This window comes from Camelus ferus, chromosome 4 (genome assembly GCF_009834535.1).
Source record: "Camelus ferus isolate YT-003-E chromosome 4, BCGSAC_Cfer_1.0, whole genome shotgun sequence".
NCBI classification, from domain to species: domain Eukaryota; kingdom Metazoa; phylum Chordata; class Mammalia; order Artiodactyla; family Camelidae; genus Camelus; species Camelus ferus.
In genome coordinates, this window is record NC_045699.1 from 71,454,335 (window position 1) to 71,475,846 (window position 21,512).

Consider the following 21,512-nt stretch of genomic DNA (forward strand, 5'->3'; position numbering starts at 1 on the left):
CCACCTGAGCTGCGTTACCCAAAGAGACGGGCATGGAACTGGGGCTGGCAAGCCCAGACGGCCCCAAATCCATTAGCCCCCTGCCTCTGCAAAGAGAAGTTTATCCAACAAAATGCAGACGAGCAAAGAACACGTTTTGCTTTATGTGTCTCTTGTTGTAGGCAGTGCACATCTTGGGAGATGTGTGGATGAAAGGCACCATATAAAATGCAATCAATTATGAATCACCATTACTGAATTAATCACATGTATGATTAATACAGTAATAATAATTAATGGGAGTGTGGTCTGGAGATTAGAGCAGAGAACTGGCAGGGAGGAGCTGGGAAGCTTCTTACAGTTTCTGCCACTGCCTGGAGGTGTCACCTTGGGGGATGCCCTGGGCCTGGGTCTCAGTCTCTCTCCTCCTGTGGAAGTACGGGGCCCAGGGATGCCTGCAAACCCTTAGATGGTCCTGGGCTGGTTCCCAGGATCTTACCATCTACTTACAGCGTATCTCAACTGCTCAAGGTCAAGGGAACAAATCCAAATCTTGTCTGGCATAACTGAGCACAGAGTGAACCAAGAAGAGGGTGGGAACGTGGTGGGGGTGGCTTTTGAGCTTACTTTAAAGCTTGACTTTAATCAGTGGTGTGAGCTAATTTTATCTGCCCATCCTTTAGTCTGCCTGCATTGGGATTTGCCTTCTCTTGGAAATCCCCAGAGGGGCTGGACCTCATTGCATTACCTCACATTGCAAAGCTGGTGGAGCATTTTGGAGTGCGACTTTATAATTTCCTGTTACCCGTCTATCCCATCCACGCATATTCCTCACTGTAAAGGACTCAAGCAACAGACAAAGAATATGTATGTAATAAAGCAAGTCATTCCCGCATCTCCCCTGCTCATACTTTGGTGTCTTTATTTTACATATAAATATATGTGTGTGTGTGTGTGTGTAGAGATATGTATATATCTTTCTCTATATGTAATCTCCTTTGTTTAAGAAAACATAGATGGAATAAAATTAAATGCATTTTTCTGCAGATGTTTTTTGATAGTAGATTCCACATACACAATTCAAATTAACACTGTGCAGTGAAGCCAAAATCCCCCCAATGAAGAGGACGATTAGGCTGCTGTGAGGGGGACCCAGCAATTATTGGGGGGTATTCATTAACGCTCTCCTGCCCCTGGTAGTCAGCTTCTTTTCATCCCTGCAGAGAGGTCATTTGTCATGAGATACTTTAATGAAGTTTAAAAATGAGCGTCCCTTGACCACCTGGTCCCTACATGGCTGGAATCTTATTTGTTTTCCATCTTGGAAGATAAGCACTTTATTTGTCACTGGAAAGGAATGCTGGCTCCTGGAGACTGCCAAGGTCTGCTGTCAACTCAGGACCACTGCACAGGGACCACATTCCGGGGTAAACGCACTCATCATGCAGATGGAGGAACTGAGGCTCCTAGTGGGGAAGTGACCACCCCAGATCACGTAGCTAGTTCAGGGCTGAGCCAAGAAAAGCCCATTATCCTGATTCTCGGGTCAGCCCTCTTTCCACGATCCTATAATTTCGAGATTATGGGGGGACCAGAAGACAGGTTCAGGATTAGGTCCCTGAAAAAGCCTCTTGGCATCAGCTTGTTGGAGAGGCAGGGAGTACTGGGGAGAGGAGGGCGGCAGAGGTGATTTAAACATTGTTTCCCAAGGCACAGAGCTTTGCACATGGGTCAATTAAACCATCTGGGAAATAACAGAACGTCCCAGCCCCTCCACTGTGTTTAGGCAAACCACAAATAAGAAGCACCCTCCTCTACGTCCTGTTGGCTGTCCTGACAGCATCCAGTCTCAGTGATGATGGAGGAGCAGGGCGTTTCCCAGGAATTGATGACCCTGCCGGGGGGTAACAGCAGGCTGAGGGCCGATCCCGGTCATCACTCACCCTGCCTGCGTGGGAGCCCCACACTGTGCCCTTCACTGCTGCCTGCAGGCCAAATGCTTAAAAATCAAATTGCTGAGATGTGTTCTCCTCCTGCAAGAGTTTCCTCCTGCTGGACGCTTTGAGGCCAGGGAGCAGGTAAGCAGGGGCTGGCGGGCATCTGGACAGCTTTGGCGGGGTGAGGGGCTGTCCAGTGGGAGGGATTTGAAAGCAGTTGCAGGAGGAGGCACTCGAGAGCCTTGTTTTGCCTGCTCCTTGGAGAAGGAAAGACTCACCATTCACATCTCACAGATGGGGAAACTGAGGCCCAGAAACAATGTCGTGCCCCAAGTTACCCAGTAAGTCGGGGGTGTCAGAGCACCACCTGGAGCCTGAGAGCCCTTCCTGCCTGGCTGGAGTCGTTCTCAGCTGTGTGACCTTGGGCAAGTTGATTAACATCTGGGACTTTACCAATAGGAGTTAAGTCACAGGTCTGTTGGGAAGAATCAGTGGATAATACACATAAACTGGTTTGCATGGATCCCGGCACAAAACAGGTATTCGATAAATGTTAAATTATTATTATTATTAAAGCAGATGACAGTCTTTAATTCTGCATCCTCTGCCTGTTCTGTGACAACGGTCTCCATGTTACTTGGCAGCACAGCCCTCTCTCCAAGGGTAGGGAGAACTAAGAGCAAGGAAGGGTTAAGGTGAAGGTAAGAGGTGGCAGAGGGGTGGAGCCCTCAGGTACCACATCTCGCTTCTATTCCTGACACCCTCTGTGACCTTGGGCCAGTCCCTCTCTCCCTCTCTCTCTGTCCTCAGGCTCTTTGTTTTTGATGCATCCAAATGGCAATGCTGGCTGCTTCAGCCCTGCAGTCAGAACCCACCCGGAGGAAGGCCAGGAGGACCTGAAAACCACATGTCCCCCTGCAAGATGCAGGAACCTGTCCCCACAGGCCTGGGAGGCAGCCGGGAAGGAAATCTCCAGGGGGTTGAAGAGCCCAGGGCTGCCCAGTGATGCCAACTCCTTGGCCTCTGCCCTGGCCCCTGCAGGAGTCCTCCCACACCCTCCTCCCAGGCTTCCCAGAGAGTGAGGCCCCTCCTGCCCCCCTACTCCACACTCCCTCCCGAGCTGGCTTGGCTCCTTCAAAAGCAGGGCCCATCAGGGTGGAGGCGGCGATGTGTCAGCTGGTATTCAGTGTGGCTCAGATCGCTCCCCCTCCCCATCTCCCCAAATCCACCCACCCACCCCTTTACCCACTGCTTGGGGCCTTCTGGGTGGCAGCACTTCACAGAGGGAGACAGAGCAGCAGCCTTGAGCCCTTGGCTGTTGGGGGTGGGCGGACTGACTCACTTGGCCCCCTCCCTGGTGCCGATGGGGCAGCCCCCACACCCACCGGCGCTGGCACCCGGTCAGGCCCCTGGGATCTGGAAGAGAAAGCTGCAACCCCGCGGCGCCTGACCCGAGCTGGCTGGGGATGAGCTCTGCGCTCAGGGACCCGCTGGCCCCAGGGCCGGAAGGAGATGTGTAGGCTGCGACCCCCCCAGAGCAGGCTCGCTCCCGCGGCAGCCTGCTGGAGCCACCCTGGCCGCGGACCCGCCGGGACGCCCCTGCTCGCGGCGCCCCTCCCCGGGCCGTGGCGCGTCCCCCGAGTCTCGCAGTATTTTCTTCCTGCACCTTTAAGAAGACCGTTGCTCCGTGGTGGGATGGTGTGTTAAAGCCACACAGAGGAAGTTACGCAGCCCGGATCAGACCGAGAGATAAAAGCCCCGATGGTGATCGTGAGTGATGGCAAGAGGATTTAGCCTCGGCATTAACTTGGAGCGGAGTGCAGGGGGGCAGTGAAACGCCCCGCCATCTGGCCCGCGCCGCGCCGGGGGGATGCCCCGGCGCCCCGACGAGAGGCTGCGAAGCCCACCCGGGCCGGGGGCTGCCTGGTGCCCGAGCGCGGGTCCTCTCCGAGCCGCCCAGGGGGCCCCAAAAGTTTGCACTTGTTAGCGGCGACCTCCCGCTCGGCCGGGGCGGGCGATGCGGGCGGCGCGGGCGGCCCCCTCCCCCGGCCCGCGTCTCCGGGACGGCTGCGGGTGGCCCCCCCGGCGGCCGGAGGGCTCCCCAGCCCCGATCTGACGGCCGCGGCGGCGGCGGCCTCAGCGGCAGCGGGAGCGGCGCGGAAAAGGAGCACCGGCTCGCAGCCCTCCGGCCCTCGCCCCCACCCAGCGCCAGCCAGACGGGGGAGGCAGAGCGCCAGAGGGTGGCGGTCCTCGGCCTCCCGGGTCTCCGCTCCGGGAAGCTGCTCCGAGCTGGGGTAAGGCGGGCGGGGAGAGCCCGGGAGGCGCGGGGGGAGAGATGCTGCAGCTTTGCAAGCCTGGTTTCATTTTTAAAGGGCTTGGGTGACCATGCAGGCTTTCCCGGGGCCCAGGAGCCACTAAAGCAGCCCAGCAAAGGCTCGGATGCAAAAGTTATTTGGTGGCGGCTGTTACTAGCAGAGGACCGGAGTCTCTTGGAGAGGGGTGTGTGAGTGTGCATTTGTAGCAGCATCTTAAAGGTGTAGCTTGTCTTTCTGGCTGCCTTTTCCTCACCAGGGTCTTTTTCCATCGCGTGTGTGAGTGAGTGGTGGGGATGGCTGTTGCAAGAATGCCTGGATGTGTTTGTGAAAAGAAATTAACCCTTCTCTCGCGCCATTCCCCCACCCCAATTTAACTGCCACCATCTAGAGCCACCCCTCTTCCTCCTATCCCCTTCCCCTCTCTCTGAAAACTGGGTGTTTGTGAGTTGCACAGTGAAACTCTGGGTTCCAGCCACGGCTAGAAACTTCTTTCCGTGCCCTGGAGGGCTGAGCTAATGGGGAGGGGTATGTGCCTGGACGGGCTTGGGGACAGTGTGGAGTGGAACCTCCAAATGGGTGGCACGCAGCTGGTGAGAGCAGAGGCTGCGCCGGAAGGCGGGAAGCGGACCTTGGGCTGAGGGGTCCGCCCAATCCGGAGTAAGTTGCCTGCCTGGGGCAGGGGAACAGCGGAGGTAGGGTCGCGCTGGCAGCATCGCTGGGGCAAAGATGCAACTAACTCGTAGGCACTTTGCTAGGTGCCTTCTAATTAAGGGAGGCGGTGCAAATGAGGGGGCATCCTCGGTACTGGCCGGGCCTTTGTTAAAGGCGTGATTATTAATTGCTCCCGCGGCTTGCACTCAACTTCGGGAAGACAAAAGCAGCCGCCGGATTGCCAGGCACGTCCCGATAGGATGCACGACGTTTGCAGCCGGGACCGTGTCCCTTGGCGGGGAGATGACCCCGCCCGCCTGCCCCGCGCCCCAGCCCCGAGTCCCGGCCCCAGCCGCCCAGCCCAGGCGTCCTCCTCGCGCCTGACGACCCGCGCTCAACTTTTCGGGGCTCCTTGGCCGCCGAGAGGGCGTGGAGGGTGCCGGGACTCTGATGGGGCTCCCATTCCGGGGCTGGGGGCACCAGCGCGCCGGAAATGGGATGCTCGCTCTGGCAAGGGTGAGCCGGGCACCTACTGGACCCGGCCCGGGGCGGAGGGGCTGGAAGGTGACCCTAGCCCGCGGGGGGGGGGGGGTTCCCTCCTGACCTTTTTCCCTCCTGATCCCTGGCACCACTCCCTGAAGACAGATTTCACTTCCCTCCACTGTCCCCGCTGGGAAGGAAGACGGAACTTCGGGGTGGGCTGGGCCCTGGGAGAAGCCCCCAGGACCCCCTCTCCAGGGACGCCCCCAGGGGCTCTGCGTCCTCCGAGGGAAGTTTCCCCCGAGGCGAGGGCGCAGCTGGCAACTCCGGGAGGAGCCAGCTTCCAGCCCAGCCAGCTCCGAGAGGCGCTAATTCAATAAGACAGAGAAATCTGAGTTCAGAAATCCTGGTAAAATCTAATTTTCGCGTTTTAATACCCTGGCTATCAGCCCCCCTCGGTTCCTGAGGACTCTTAAAAGAAAATAGAGCGCATTGATTCTATTTGTTTCTGGGAGCTGCAGTTTCTTAATAATATCAGGTGAAGATTTATTTTCCAAGGAGAAAACCATCCACCAGGATACCACCTCTTACTCTGAAATTTCCCCTCCTGGCTCCTCACTCCCTGCTTTCCACCTAATTATTCCGGAGACTCTTGCATCTCTCCTCCTCCCCGTTTTTCTTTTTGGCAAAACCCGGCAGTAATATTCCCGTGCTGAGCTCACAATCCCCTTATGATGCCAGGAACGCCCCATTGATTGACTAGTTGCAAACACATTTATTACTCCCTGCCCCCCACCAGCAGATTTTGTTGTTGTTAGTTCCCCCCACCCCATTTTCCCGGGAATGCATGGCATTTAAGCCAACGGAACTGCAAAGCAATTAATAGGTTTGCGAGGCGTGCTGCCACGCCGCTCGATCGCCCGGGCCTCCTGGCCTCCGGGTCTCGCTGCCTCCCGACGCCTGGCCGCGTCCAGCGCGGTCCAGGCCTGGAGCAGCCCGGGTCCTGCAGATGAAGGAAGCCCGCGGCTGGGCCCTCCCTGCCAGCCGCAGCCTGGCACCCTGGTGTCCTGCATCAGGAGCGCCCTACCTGTTAGTGAACAGTTGGGAGTCCGAGGCTGGAAGAATTAATTAGGGACATGCTGTTTTCTGGGCAACACGAAGCTCAGAGAGAGGCATCCAAACCTTTGCCGGCCGCGCTATTTTATTTTTACTACATTTTCTCAGGTTGTAAAAATAGTCTCCAGGCGAGTTCTTTCTGAGAGTTTTCTAGCGAGGAGCACAATTCGAGGCCGGGCAGGCTCTCTAACACGTTTCTCTTTAAACAGCCAGAGGTGAGATGTGAAAATGTGGTCCCCCTTGGCTCCTCATTCATCTCCATCAAGAACCCTTCAGCCAGAGAGAGGGGCTGCCTTAATGCGGATTTATGATTCCCCCAGCCGGGAGTGTGGGGCACAGGCTGGCGACTTCTCCTGGGGAGGTGCTGAGCGGCCGGCCCTCTTTGGATGATGTCCACCCCTTCGGTTTGTCATTTCTGGCAGGAGTATGTTTGTGTCTGGGTGGAGGATGGAGTTTCATGGCAACATAGTTAACTCTTCAGGACCTTGTGTGTACAATGGCTGAAGAGGCTGTCAGGTGAGAGTCAGGTGAAGTGAGCACCGATGCCGTGGCAGTTTGGGAATTCAGATGCAATAATCATCAACGTAATAACCAGAATTAATAATACAGGCGCTTTTGCTGTGACTCATTGCAGTAACCTTTGCCCTATTGGCTAGTGTTTTGGCCCAGGATCCCACACTGGCTGGACTCAAACTCTCCTGATGATAAATCAAGCATCTGGGAACACACCACGTTACCAGTCGTGTTTTTCACAATGGAACATTCATCTTAGTTATATCTATTTGGGCTTTTAAATAATTACCAGTAGCTTAAAGCAGGAAGGCAATAATCCTAATGGTGACCTGTTTATAAACATACCCTCTAAGGTGATTGCAAAATTTGGGCCTTGATCAGAAAATCTATTATGACAAAGCATTGTCAATTCTGTCAGTCTTCAACATCCCTAGTTTCTTGCAGTTAAAAATGACATTCACCGTATCAGAGTGCTGGAGAGAGGTTTATTGGCGCCTGATTCTTAATTGCTGGCCCAGGGTGTGTACCTGCCCACACGGTCTCCTCTGCACCGAGAGTCAGAGTCTCATCTCTGCCTCCAACAGTCTTGACATTTTGACTTGTCAGTTGTCATATTTTAAAGCAACCATTCAGTCTCAGCTCCCGGGGGTGTTTTTGGAAAGTCACTGACCCCACGCAGGGGCACTTCTGCTGACCCGAACACCCTCGTGAATAAGAGGAAAGCACACCGCCTGTGTCATGAGGGACCCGATCTCCAAATGTGCAACTCCAATGTTAATAAAAATAACCCGGTTTCCTTGGGAGACCTTGCTAATGCAGCCTCATTTTTTTGCGCATTTTGCGGGAGAGCTTTTGTTCTTACACATCTTCTTCCCCCCACTTCTCTATTTAATTTGATGCAGGTGTTGTTGCTAATGAGGTCTCTCTCCTCCCTTCTTACAATGAAAGACAAGCCAGACCCCGGGTACCTGGATGGGTTGGGAGCTCATGTCTCAGAAACTTCATAGTAAGTTGCAGATGGCTACCAGCCAAGGTCAGCTGGCCCCCATTAGTGCCTGTCCCCACCCAAGCCTAGTCAAATAAGCTTCTCCCCAGTTAATACCTCGGTAGCGTTTTTGTGTTTCAATCCAGCCGTGCAATTGTTGTCGCTTTAAGCCCTTATGAAAAGAAATCTCTTTTATTGGTCTGAGATGCCAAGTCCAGCCCCATAGAGGGAACATGTTTGCAGCTAACAGGTACACCTCCTGATTTTATTTTATCTTTACAACACAGGCCGGAGGGTTGTTTTGCAGTTGCGTTGGCACATCACACATTAAGGGCGCTTTAAAGACCTGGATTGATTGGAAGGACCAAAATTAAAAGCAATCTGATCCGGCCTCATGCCAGATCCCTGCGGATTTTCTCCCTATCCCATTTCCATCCACTGTCACAATTTGAGAGTCTGCCTGATTTGATCAGATTCACCTCTGGGAGAGGTGTGATGCCAAGGTTAGGAGGACGCAAAGTTGTGGGCAACTTTGTGATCTGCCCATCAGCAGTCTGAGAAACGCTGGCTCTGAGTTTTCCATATCGGCCTTTTGGAAAAAACAAGGTCCTCGCTCTTTGCAACCTGGCAGCGCTCGAGGCCCTGGGACATCCGGCCTCCGTCGCCTGGTAGATGTGGCATTTCCATGCTGAGGCTGCGAGTCCCGCCTGACCGAGTCACTGCCTCTCCAGGCCCTCTTCGGGCTGTGCCCCTGTGGACTGCGCCGCCATGCTGCACCTGCTGGCTCTTTTCCTGCACTGCCTCCCACTGGCCTCTGGGGACTACGACATCTGCAAGTCCTGGGTGACCACGGATGAAGGCCCCACCTGGGAGTTCTATGCCTGCCAGCCCAAGGTGATGCGCCTGAAGGACTACGTCAAGGTGAAGGTGGAGCCCTCCGGCATCACATGCGGGGACCCCCCTGAGAGATTCTGCTCCCACGTAAGTCAGCCCACCGCTGTTTTGTTTGCTCAGGCCAGGTGGGAGGGGCTCTGGGAGCGGACCTTCGGGATGGGTGAGCAGAGAGGGAGGACCAGGATGCAAGGTTGACTTTCTTGCATCTAGGTTTGGGACCAGGTCTCTGTCCCACCTGGGAAATGTGCCAAAGTGAAGGCCAGCCTGAAGATGCTGGGGTCACGTGACATCATCCATGGTGGGGAACTTCTTGGCCAGGTGATCACTAGAACCTCTCGTCTCGGGGAGAACCATAGTAGTCACATTTCCCCAGCCTCACAGGGAAGCCCCACCTCCCCCGTAGGAAGTCAGCATCCAGGGCAGGCAAGTGAGCAAGGTACTACTTGCAAGGTTGCATTCTGACCTCCCTCCATTCGTCCTTTCTGCGGTGCAACCTCCTATTCCATCCAGTCCAACCTGGAAGATTTGCCAGGTGGGGGTATGCCAAGCACCGAGCAGACACTTTGTGGGCAAAGGCTTGACGGAAGTGCAGAGGGGATTCATGAGGGAGCAAGGAGGGGGTCAGACCAGGGCAGACAGTGTGGGCGATGCCCTTTCCAATTCCGTCCCCACGGTCAGTGACCACAGTCAGTGGTTAAGCCAGGGGGCAGGAAGACTTTCAGGTGTCGTCATTTGAGTCCCTAGTTGGAGAAAGACAGGTTCTTAGAGCCATGGCGCACATCAGTATTCAAGTGATATTAACACCAACAACAGCAACAGTAATAACAGCCGGGGTCATTTACGTGAGCCCCTTGAATGTGGGGGCTGAGGGCTCAACACGAGTCATCCCACAGAGTCCTCCCCTCAGCTCGACCAGACTGATCCTGTGTTGTCTAAAGCGGGCGTTTCGGCAGGTCGGCTCTTGACCCCCGGCGTCTCCGGGCCTCCGTTCTACCGCCGGTACAGTGCGTACACTAACGGCGCACACTCAGGTCGCTCTAAGGACTGAGTAAGCTAATTTACACCAACATGCTCAGAAGAGGGCCTGGCACAGAGCTAGTGCCCCTGGATGTGAGCTATTGTCACTCCTGTTGTACAGATGGGGAAACTGAGGCCTGAAGTCACAGCCCAGGGCATGCTGAAGCTGTGACTTGAGGGGCTGGCTCCAGAGTTAACTGAGCAAAACTGCCTCCCGAGAGGTGCCTTCCCCCTGGGCAGAGCTCTGCAGGCCCCGGCGGGGCAGGAGGCCGGGCAGAGCCACCAGGCTGCAGGCACTGATGGGAGAGGCTGTGTCATCCTCGGTGGCTGCTGTCTCCATGTGTCCTGGGGGTGGGGGCATGTGGTGCCTCTGGGCTCTGGATTCATGGCTGGACTGAGTGGATGTGCCCACTGTGCTCCTGAGGATGCTTCAGTCCTGCCCCAGAGCAGCCAGCCTGGGAAGATAGGTTCCCACTTGGACAGCCAGTGGTCAGTAGGCTGTCACCGTGGGTGGTGGCTGGGCTGGCAGGAGCCGCTTGGGAGAGTCAGGGGTGGGAGGAGAAGGCAGCAGAGGGCCAGGAGCTGAGGCGTGGACAGTCTGTGAGGATCACTGCACTGGGGACCCCAGTGCTTTGCTGGCTCAGGGACAGGCAAGGGAGCTGGTCCCTGAAGGTCAAGGGTGAGGCCAGCATGGGCAGAGCCCCACTCTGAGCCCGCACCTCAGGCTGACTGCCCACCGCAGCTCATTGAGGACCCCCCATACGCTCCCTGAGCAGACTCAGCCGCTGCCTCTTGTATTAGCGTCTTGACTGTACTTCTCCTTTTAAATATTAATCATTGCCTTAATGTGCTGGGGGAGGGGGCATGGGGCAGGGCAGCTAAACCATAAATCGCTGCACCAGCTTCTGGTCAAGGGCTTGAGGGTGGAAATGACCATCACATGCAAGTCTGAGGCCCTCTCCTGGCCAAAGCTGGTTCAGGATGCCCTTGGCACTGGGCCTCTGCCCTGCCCCACTCTGACACAGAGATCCCAGCACAGCTGCTGGGGTGGGGTGGTCACCCCGTCACAGTCCTGATGCTGCCTGGCTGGTGTCCTCGAGCCCTGGGGTCTGGAAGGAGCTTCTGTTCCCTTCTTCTCCTCTCCTGGGATGACCGGTAAGGAGGACAGGAGGAGGAAGAGCATCTCCACATCTCCTGCCTGGGTGGGTCCTCAGTGTCTCGGCACCTGTCTGATGGACTTGAATATTTCATTGTGGGCCATCATCCAGCTCCGCCTTTGATTACAAATGTGCAGCCGGTGAGGATGGGGACGCTGCCTTGGCAGGTGGAGGGCAGGCTTTTGGGGGGCCTGGCTTCTGCAGGGAGGAGGGGGGTCACCCCCAGATGGATTCAGACGCCCACACCACCACTTACTGCAGTCTCCCCTGCACAGGATCTGTGCGTGTCTCATTAGACCATCTCTAGGATGCTTTGAGGTAGGGTACTGTTCTAATCCCATTTTAGGGATTAGAAAGTGTTGGCTAAACCCTGCCAAGGTCACTCGGTCTGGAGGGCGGGCGGGGAGCGCGTGTGCAGCCAGTGCTCGTGCCTCCCCACCAGGCGCCCCACCCCCGTCCCTCTCTGAGCTTCAGTGAAGTAGAGATGACACTGAAGGCCTGTCACGGTGCTGGCGCAGCCCCGCCGTGCGTGTCCCGGCATGTAGTAGGTACTCAACGTGTGGGAGCTGTTATTTGTTTGTTATTGCTGTTACACCCTCGGTGGGGTCCCTACCTTTGCCTCTTTGCCTCTTTCCAGCCTTGAGGCCACACTTGTATTTCTAGTCTCAGGGCAGCAGGTGGTGGGTGCACCCTCAGGAAGTTTAAACTACCTCAGCCACAGCCTTTGATGCTAACCCGCCACTAGGGGGCGCCCTAGTGGCACCCAGGTGGATGCTGGACCCAGTGGGTCCCCGTTTCCCCGCACCCCTCCTGCAGTGGGTGCTGGGCCTGTCCCAGCATTCATTCAACCGGACCGTGAGCCCTGGAGCACCCCAAGGAGGCAAGAGGGGCCAAGGGGCAACTGCCCCTTTCAGGGTTCAGGATGCAGACCCTCTCTCCCCACTGGGCACTTGTCCTTCTGCAAGGCCACCTGAGAGCTGAATTGTAAATTCCAGCCTGGTGAGGAAGGGGAGGGGGTGGGAAGACCAAGATAAATGAATAAATAAAAACCTATTGGCTCTAAATGCACAATGAGAATTAATAGGGCTGAGCTCTCAACCAAGGATTCTCAGGCAAGGGCAAAATTTCAATGGGAGCTGCTGGAGAAGGCGGGCGGCCCCTCACCCCTGACTCCAGGTGCCTGGCTGGCCCTCTCCAGCCTGCCGAAGCTGCAGGGCCAGGAAGGAGGGAAAGGCTTCGCAGCCCCTCACAGAACCCCTTTGGGACGCGGGGGGCATCGCTGGGCACGGGGAGCAGCCCCTCCAGCACTCCAAAAGAGAGATTGTCAGCCAGCTGCTCGAGAACCATGAAAGCAAGAGGGAAAGCCGCTCCTCGTGCCTCTGGGGAGGGGCGGTGAGGAGAGCCAGGCAGGTGGTGTTGACAGTGATCCCGCAGCTAACTCCCCATGTGCCACCCGAAGCATAGTCCTCGGACTCACCTTGTTAGAAATGCAGACTCCCAGGCCGTGCCCCCAGACCTGCTGAGCCAGAAGCTGCATTTTAACAAGACATCCAGGGGATTCGGATGCTCGCAGGGTTCGATCTCAGCAACACTGCCTTCAGTGGGCCTGTGGTTCCCACGGGATCTCTGCAGGGGAGGGGGGAGTCGCTGCTGAGAGAGAAAGGGAAAGAGCAGGAGGTGTGGGGGGGTCCCCGGAGTGAGGGGTGGAGCTGGAGCTCAGGGTCCTGAATGCTGGGGACCCGTGGAAGGTTCCAGAGAAAGGAAGGTGGTGTGGTGTCCCGACGGGAGCCACAGGCCTGGAATCTGAAGACGTGAGCTTGCATACCAGCTTTGCTGCTTGTGGGCTGAGTGGTCTGGGGCGAGGCTCTCCATTCTCCGAGCCTCAGTTTCCCCATCTGTGACGGGGGATGATGGGAGTGGCAGCCTTGCCCCCCTCACCACCTCCCTGGGAGAAGGCAGTGCCTCCTCAGAACACCTGGAAGTGCTCGGATGGACCGAGGTCTCTTTAGTGTGGGGCTTTGATAGGGCCGTTTATCCAGTCTTGATCATCTTGATTTTTCCACGGGGAAATGCGTGAACGTTAAATGTTTCATCTTAGAGGACACTTCAGCGCACAGAGGCGCCTGGAAAGAGAGGACGGTGAAGGCGCACCTTTGAGCCCACGTCTTCCTCAGAACCGGTTCTACCTTCTCTGTGCCTCACTTCACCCAGATGCAGAGCACATGGCCCCATCCATCCCCCGGGGGTTGGCTGGGCCAATTACTGCAGCTGGTGGGTGGTTCCTGGAGGCCTCAAGCCCTTCCCCACCATGACCTTGAACATCACGTGCAGAATCAAGGTCACAGATGCCCTGCCTCCTGCTAGACTGTGATGTTGGAAAAATGTTTCCATCCAGCAGCACCCAGCTCACCAGCCCCCTGGCTCAGGCCCCTTCCCCATGTATTCTGGCCCCAAACCTACAGAGGGGAGAGCGGGGACTCCCTTCCCCAGCCTCTCTCATCTCCCCATCACACCCCTCCTGTCCCAGACCTCATGTCAGGCACCACCAGTGCAGAAGTGAGGTGACTCTTACAGATCTAAGCAGACAACAGAAGCACAGTGGACGTTAAGTTTGGTGTACAACCAACAGCGAGGTGGGGAGACAGACCTAAAGCAATAGGAGCTTGAGAAGGGGGCCGAGGCCGCCTCCCCCCAGCCCTCCGGCTGCAGCTCACCACGAAGTTTCTGAACTTTCCACTGCCTCCTCCACTCAGAATTCCTTCTTTGCTTCCTTCATTCCCGAGGCTTCCATGTTTACCTGAATAACCTTAAGTTATTTTTCAAAGTTCAGGTTGACCCCACCTCCTCCAGGAGGCTTTCCCTGACTCCCTAGCCCAGGTGGATAAAAGGCCCCATCTGGTCACATCCCTATCATGGTGCTCACTGGTATGGCCTAATGGTCAAGAGCTCAGGCCCTAGGGGCAGAGAGGTAGAGGTTGGAATCTCGTGCTGTGTGACCTTTGGCAAGAGGCTTAACCTCTCTGAGTCTCATTTCCTTAAATGGGACTATTGATAGAAGACATGTATGAAACTGTCGTGACACACAGTGCGTGACACACAGTGCGTGACACACAGTGGATGCTCAATCCACTCTCGTTATTATGCTCCTGATGTTTGCCTCTCCCTTGGATTGTGAGCTCCTCAGAGGTGGGGCTCCCTTGTCTTTCCATCCTTCCCTCTTGGCCCAGTCTGCGCTCAGTAAGTGTCTACTGAACTCAAGGATGGGTGGGTGGAAGGACAGTGTGATCCAGGAAGGCTTCTGGGAGGAGGAGAGGTTAGGGTTGAGTCTCACAGGAAGCACTAGGGTTTTGATCAGGACGGAGGAGGCACTGAAAGCCTCTGCTTCTCTCCATTAGAGTCCCAGTTCTGTGGAATGTTTGAGCAGATGACATGGGGAGGTCTGCACAGCTCTGTCCTTAAGCAGGAAGTGACTTTGGAAGCTGAGCTTCACCCAGCCCTTAGTTAAAGCCACTCAATCTCTTGAAATGCCTGAGGCAGGGCCCAGCCTGGGACAAGAATAGTTCCATGCATGACATCTTGTTGCTCAGTGAAGTCTCCTTCCTGGGGAGCAGACAGTGACAGGATGGGGGCAGCGCTGCCTGCAAAGGCTGGCTCGCCCGAGTGAGAGCCTGGCCTCATAACTTTTCTTAAAGGAAGACGCCCCCTGGAGGGGGCGGGGTAGTGCCGGGGGAGGGAACGGGCCTGGAGGGGACATCTTTCCAAAGAGTGGTAGAGACTTGGAGGTTCTAAAACTCTACAGTTTCCGCCCCCCGCCACCCCCAGGCTCGTTGGCCTCTTCCTTCTCTACATTCCCTGGCCCTGATTTTCCACATATTCGCATTTTCCTCCTGTAACGCATGTATGGATCCATGGCCGGAGGGCCGGACAGGCGGGTGAGAACTTGGGGCTTGGGGAGGGGCAGACGGGGGCTCGCGCTCATCCTGCCCCTTCTGGGCTGTGGGACTTACCGTACTCTGAGCCTTGGTTTTCTCATCCAAAAACCGGGATGACGCTAAGCACGACCTCAGAGGAAGGCTGTACATCTGAGCTGAGACAAGGTGTGCAGAGCCCTCGGCTGGGCGCCCAGCACAAAATGAATGTTCCCCAAAAAGGGAAACTTTTTTTTTTCCCCACCCTAGAATTTAGCCTGAGAGACAAAAGGAGGAAAAGTAGAGCAGAACAGACAGCGAGCGAGGAGCTGCTGGCCAAGTGTGTGCGGCGGGCGTGGTCAGCGGGGGGCGTGGTCGGCGGGGGGCGTGGTCGGGGCGTGGTCGGCGGGGGTGCGGGCGCCCAGGTGGGGCGGTCTATGGCTTGAAGGGTTGGAAGGATTCAGATGAGCAATGGTTGGGCAGAAGGAATCGCTCGTGCAGAGACGCAGGAAGGGGTCTGGGAGACGCGAAGGTAGGATGTGCGGGTGCCACGGAGGGGACAAGCCACTCCATCTACTCGTTTCATTATAGCCCCCTCACACCCCATAATCCTGTGGGTGGGGATGTTACTGTGTCATCTGATGTAGAAATAGACCAAGCCTCCCCCAGTTCCTCTAAATGGTGGAGCTGGGGTTCAACCTTCCTCTGCCTGGCTCCTACTCACTCTCCGGTGTCAGGGGCGTGGGGACAGCGGTGTCAGCAGGAAACAGTGGGGAGGTAGAGACCTGAGGGGGCCCACAGGGCATGAACCACGGGGCTTGAACAGAGCTTGGCAGGCTCCAAGAAGCAGGTGCCAACCTATGGCCCCCTCACCCTCACCACTCAGCCGTCGCCACCCCAGGAAGGGGGTCCAGGCTACAAAGCTCTGTTCCTGTCACATAGCCCAGGACCTAGGCTTTCCTTCCTGCCTCCCACCTGGCCAGGGCCCACGTGGCCCACGAGGATGCCCGGCTCCTTCCTGGAGGGGACCTGAGTGACGAGGAAAGTGATGGGGAAATGGCAAATGATGCAGAAACTGATTCTGTTCGGCTTTGGTTTGCAGGCTCTGATTTGTTTTTCATCACAGCAGATTTGCTTAAATATATGAAAATGTGTTTCTAATTCTCCGATCACACACCAAATGCTGGAGCGGGGCCGGGCGGGGAGAGCGGGGTGGTGTGTCAGAGCAGAGAGAGTGCAGGATGTGAGCCAGGCCGGGCTGGGTCCTGGCAAAGTCTCCTTGCTGCTGGGCAGAGCCCCATAGCCTCAGTTTCCCCAACTATGCAGCGATAGGGCTCGGCTAGTTTAACCAGTTCGTCCAGAGTCCTGCTGGGTTGCAGATACGTTCTTGGATTTGGGGGAAATCTCTGCTGGGGTTCGGCCTTGGTCACAAACAGATGAAATGGGGGCTCCAGTGCAGATAGAGGGGTTCCGAGTGTGTATACACCTGTGTATATCCGAGTGTGTATCCACTAGGCTTTTCCCTGCCAAGTTCAAACCCCTTTATTAAAGTAGTTTTATCAAAGGAAAATACAAACAAAGAAAAACAAAGCTGAGTGCTAAAAATGTAATGGCCCATCACATCATTTCCCTCTGATTTCTGCTTCTAAATTCTTTAAAATTTTTTTTTAAATTGAGATATCGTTGACATGTAACATTGTACACATTTCAGGGGTACAACATAATGATTTGATATAGGTACGTACTGTGAGATGATCACCACAGTAAGTTAACATCCATCACCACACACAGTTACACTTTTTTTTTCTTGTGATAAGAAAAAATTGAGGTGATATTCACCTAACAAGAAATCAACCATCACATTCTTCCATTGGGATAAAATAGATATAACATAAAATTTGCCTTTTAAACCATTTTTAACTGTAAAGTTCACTGGCGTTTTAGCTTATTCACCATGTTGTACAACCACCACCTCTGCTGGGTTCCAAGCTATTTTCATCACCCAGAAGGAAACCCCATCTCCATTAGCAGCACCCCCCCACCTCTCCCTCCCCCCAGCCCCTGGCAACCACTCGTCTGCTTTCTGTCTCTTGGATTTGCCTATTTCTTGACAGTTCATATAAATGCAATCATACAAGATATGACTTTTTGTGTCTGGGTTTTTCAGTCAGCAACATGTTTTCGAGTTTCGTCCATATTGTGGCAGACCCCACGGCTTTGTTCCTTTTTACGACTGGCTGATACTTCACTGTGTGATCTACCACATTTTGTTCATCTGTTCATCAGTGGATCGGCATTCAGGTTGTTTCCACTTTTTGGCTATTATGAATAATAATGTTATGAACAGTTATATACAAGTTCTTGCGTGGACATACATTTTCATCTCTCTTTGGCTTTCTACCGAGGAGTGGAATTGCTGGGTCATCTGGTAATTTTATATTTAAGTTTTTGAGGAACTGCCAAACTGTGCTTCAGAGCAGCTGCACCGTTTTACGTTCCTACCAGCACTGTACCAGGGTGCACATCCTTGCCAACACTTATTATTTTCGGTTTTTGTTTTTTATCACGATGGCTAACCTGGTTGGTATGAGGCGGTATCGCATTATGATTTTGATTCGCCTTTCTCTAATGACTGGATATGATGTACTTATTGGCCATTTGTAGTTCTTCTTTGGAGAAATACGTAGTCAAGTCTTTCTCTCATTTTTTCAGTGGGTTGTTTGTCTTTTTGTTGTTGAGTTGTCCATGTTCTTTATATATTCTGGATACTAAATGCTTATCAGATATATGATTTGCAAATATTTCCCCCATTCTACAGATAGCCTTTCGCTCTCTTGATTGTGTCCTTTGAGGCACACAGTTTTATTTTAGCGAAGTTGAATGGATCTGTTTTTTCTTTTCATTACTTGTGCTTTTGGTGTCATGCCAAAGAAACCACTACTAAATTCAAGGTGGCGAATGTTTACCTCTATGTTTTCTTCTAAGACTTCTAGTTTTATCTCTTATATTTAGATCTCTGATCCATTTTGAGTTAATTTTTGCATTTGGTGTAAGACAAACATCCAACTTCATTCCTTTCCATGGGGACAGTCCGTCTCCCCAGCACTATTAGATGAAGAGACTGTTCTTTCCCCATTAAATGTTCCTGGCACCCTTGATGAAAAGCAGTTGCCCATAGATGTATGGGCTTATTTCTGGACTCTCAGGTCTATTCCGTGGAGGCACCAAGCACTCTATGTGCAGTATTTCATCAAGGCCCCCCAAATACCCTGCATGGTGGGAACTACCTTTATCTTATTGTCCCCATTTTACAGATGAGAAAACCGAGACTCTAATACTGAGTGGCAAAGTCCAGGCTCAAACTCAGACCCAAGTCATTCAACCACTCCGCCACGTGAGGCCAGAGGAGGGAGGAAGCCCAGGTGTTCACCCCCTCCCTCCCTGCTCTCCCACCTTCACCCTTTCCTCCCTCTTTTCTCCTTTTTTCTTGACATATCTTTTAGGCTGGGATGTTGACTGTGATTCCCAGGGGAGGATATTTGGGGAGGGGATGTAGGAACCTCTGACCTCTCTGGTCTTCGAATATCTCCTCTCCAGCTTCAGCCTCACTCCTCCCCTCCCCTGCTCATCAGGGCACCAGATTCTGTGTCTCCCTCTTCGCTCCACAGGCCGTACTTACATACAGTAGGTGATAAATAAATGCTGATGAGAATTATCCCTCATCTCAAGCAGACAGTGCAGTTTGGAAGAGGTCTTAGAGACTGTCCAAACCAGAAGTCCTATGATGACACTACAGTGGAACTGAGCGCTCAGGGGAAAGAGGGTGCCTGGATGTGGCTGCTGCCACCCTCTGTCCCCACCCCGGAAGTCCTGGGGCTCTGGTGAACACAGTATGAAACCACCGGCCCTTTTCCTGCATGGGGAAACTGAGGCCCAACAGGATGGAGTGACTTCTCTGGGCCCCAGGTAGGGAGCAGAAGACCCAGGAGTTTCAACCATAAGCCAGGGCCTCTCCCAAAAGAGTAGAGTGGAGCCCTGGGGACACGAGGCCTTCCACACCAAGTCTCCATCCATCCACTCGCGTCCTGGATTTGACGTCACACGGTGGCATTTGGTGGGGGCTGTGGGATGCCTGTCTGAAAGCCTCCCATGGCCAGTGGGAGCCGGAGCTGTGCCTTCAGGGCAGGTGTGGCCATAAGGTTAAAGTCCGCTGTCTGGCCTGCTCAGGTGAGCTCTCACACCTGTGTGTAGTTCCTCAGTGCTTCCTCTCACAGGCCCTGGAGATTCTAAGACCCCTGCCCCGACTTGCTTCAGAGTGTGGTTCTTGCTATGGCAACGCTGCCAAAGGTGACTAGGAAGGGGATGTACGTGGCAGGTGGGCGATGATGGGGCGAGGCAGGATGGTGCGTGGAATGTTCGGGATCATTGCCGGATCAGCATCAGTGATCACCCTCTGCCGTTAGGCATGGGGTGCGTGTGGTCCAACCCTGCCCCTCAGCAGGGAGCTTCAGGAAGCGAGAGCCGGGGATACACTCTTGCGCACATTGCCGCGACCTGGTACTTCTTCCACCTGCCCCATCTCATGGGCCTCAGCTGTGGCTCCCCGAGGCCTCCCTGGGTGCTGCACCCCCTGCAGAGCACTTCCTGTGCATAGCTTTGTCTTCTCTCCACCGCCCTTAGCCGGGTATATTGCAAACGAGGAGAGGGAGGCTCAGAGAGGCGGAGAGACTTACCCAAGTTTGCACAGCAGTGACAAAACCAGGATCTATCTCCAGGGCTTTGACAGCTGTCCCATCCTGCCTTGCTCTGGAACACAAAAACCTGTCCTTGGGGACCCAGGATCTCAAGATGCAGCCACAGAGGGGTCACCTTGTCTCTCAGGGTCTCGTCAGTAGAAAGGAATTGAACAAACCCATGTTCATGGATTTGGTGAGATCCCTCCAGATGGAAAGCCGGGGCTTCCTGGAGCTGCCTCTCCTATTGAAGGGTCCCGGGCTCGTCCTCAAGGACCTGGCATCCTTCTTCCCAGCACAGTTTGTCCTGGGGGCTTTGAGACAGTATGGACCCCCTCCACCCCTCATTCCAGCTCCCTCCTGCTGCCCAAGTCACTTGTCCAGTTGACTCCAAGTGTCAACCGGGGAAATAAAAGGAAATGAAACACGACCAGGGCATTTCCCCTTGGCCACGGCAGAAGTCTGTTGCTGGGCAAAAGGTGAAAAGGAGGCGGATGAGAGACGAAGCCTGCAGGTGACCCTCAGAGCCCCCATCAGTCGCGACAGCGCCCCGATCTGCCCGAGCCCACAGAAAGCAGGCGGTGCCCATTTGGGGGACTGCACGTTCTTGAACTGTCCCGTCTGCCTGGGGAATCAGGGGACAGCAAAGGCAGGCAACAGCAGAAGGAGATGCCAGTTGGCCAAAGGGCGTGCCATCTCTGTCCCTGTCCCCAACCCAGGCGCCATCCAAAACCTCTTGCCAGTAGCTCTGGGGCTGGCATTGTGCTGGGCATGGCTTCTGGGGACCAGGCTCCACACTGGGTTGGCTGCCAGGGGCTGGGTGACCTCGGGTCTGTCTGTCCCCCTTTGGGATGTAAGTTTCCTGCCTTCACAGGAGGGGGTCCATGTATTTATCCTCCAAACCCCACTGCATTCCTAGATTTTACCTCTGGCTTTTGGGACCTTCAGACTTAGAGAGAAGGAGAGACATGAAGAGAGCAATGCCACCCTACCCCTGCAGGCACTGGAGGACCCAGAGGGGACGAACGGAGGCAGGACCCCCACCAGACCTCAGCTGCAAAGCCCCAGGGCAGGGCCTCCTACCTTGGAGGGGTCGCAGCCCCTTTGAGAATCTGTGGTGCTCTTTCTAGAACAATGTGTACTTGCGCGTGTGCACACACACCCACACACCCACACACCCACACACCCACACACACAGTTGCAAATACTCACAGGGCTTCCCAAACCTCCCTGAGTCCACCTGCGGGCCCCCATGGTCCCTCTGGGGGCCCTTAAACTCAGGAAAATCAACGTTTGTCTTCTTGTAGCTGACTGGTCCTGTTGTCTGAGGATTTTCTCGAGTCCACATCCTCCACCACCTCCTCAGACCAGCAACAGCTTACATTTATTGAGTGCCTACTGTATACCAAGCCCTTGGCCGGAAGTAGTTCACTGAACCCTCCTGGAACACTTACAGCAGATCCTGTATTTATACCTATTTTGAATATGAGGAACCTGAGGTTCAGAGAGGTTAAGGCATTTGCCCAAAGTCACACAGCTTCTAAGTAGAGGAGCCTGGCACCTCCACCCGTAGCTGCTTGGAGCCAGTGCCTAGCTCCTAAGCAGGCTGCTTGGCCGACCCGAGGCACTCTAAGTATCCATCTCCCCTGGTAGACTGAGGGGTGGTTGTGTCCGCGGGCATGTGCGTGCGCGCACGGCCACGTGGCCGGCTGTGCTGGGTGAGTGCACCGTCGCCGTCTGCCTCTCCTCCCCGGCACACCCCGTCGGCCTGAGGAAGGAGGGCTGGGGAGGAGTAACGGGAGCATTTGCCCACACCCTCTGCCCTTT

At 54.9% G+C, this 21,512-nt stretch overlaps 1 protein-coding gene across 6 annotated transcripts in view; it reads left to right on the plus strand.

Annotated features, from left to right (window-relative positions):
- Positions 1–3,388: 3,388 nt before the first annotated feature.
- Positions 3,389–21,512, plus strand: part of NTNG2 (netrin G2) — a 70,628-nt gene continuing 52,504 nt past the window's right edge. The window contains exons 1-2 of one of the 6 annotated variants that reach the window (XM_032478720.1): positions 3,389–4,210; positions 8,264–8,957. In XM_032478720.1, coding sequence (XP_032334611.1) covers positions 8,745–8,957 — 213 coding nt within the window. In that variant the 5' untranslated portion in view covers positions 3,389–4,210; positions 8,264–8,744. Of the gene's footprint in view, positions 4,211–4,396; positions 4,416–4,777; positions 4,889–7,885; positions 7,998–8,263; positions 8,958–21,512 lie in introns of those variants that run through there. The other 5 variants (XM_032478715.1, XM_032478719.1, XM_032478718.1 and 2 more) reach the window with 5 other exon arrangements.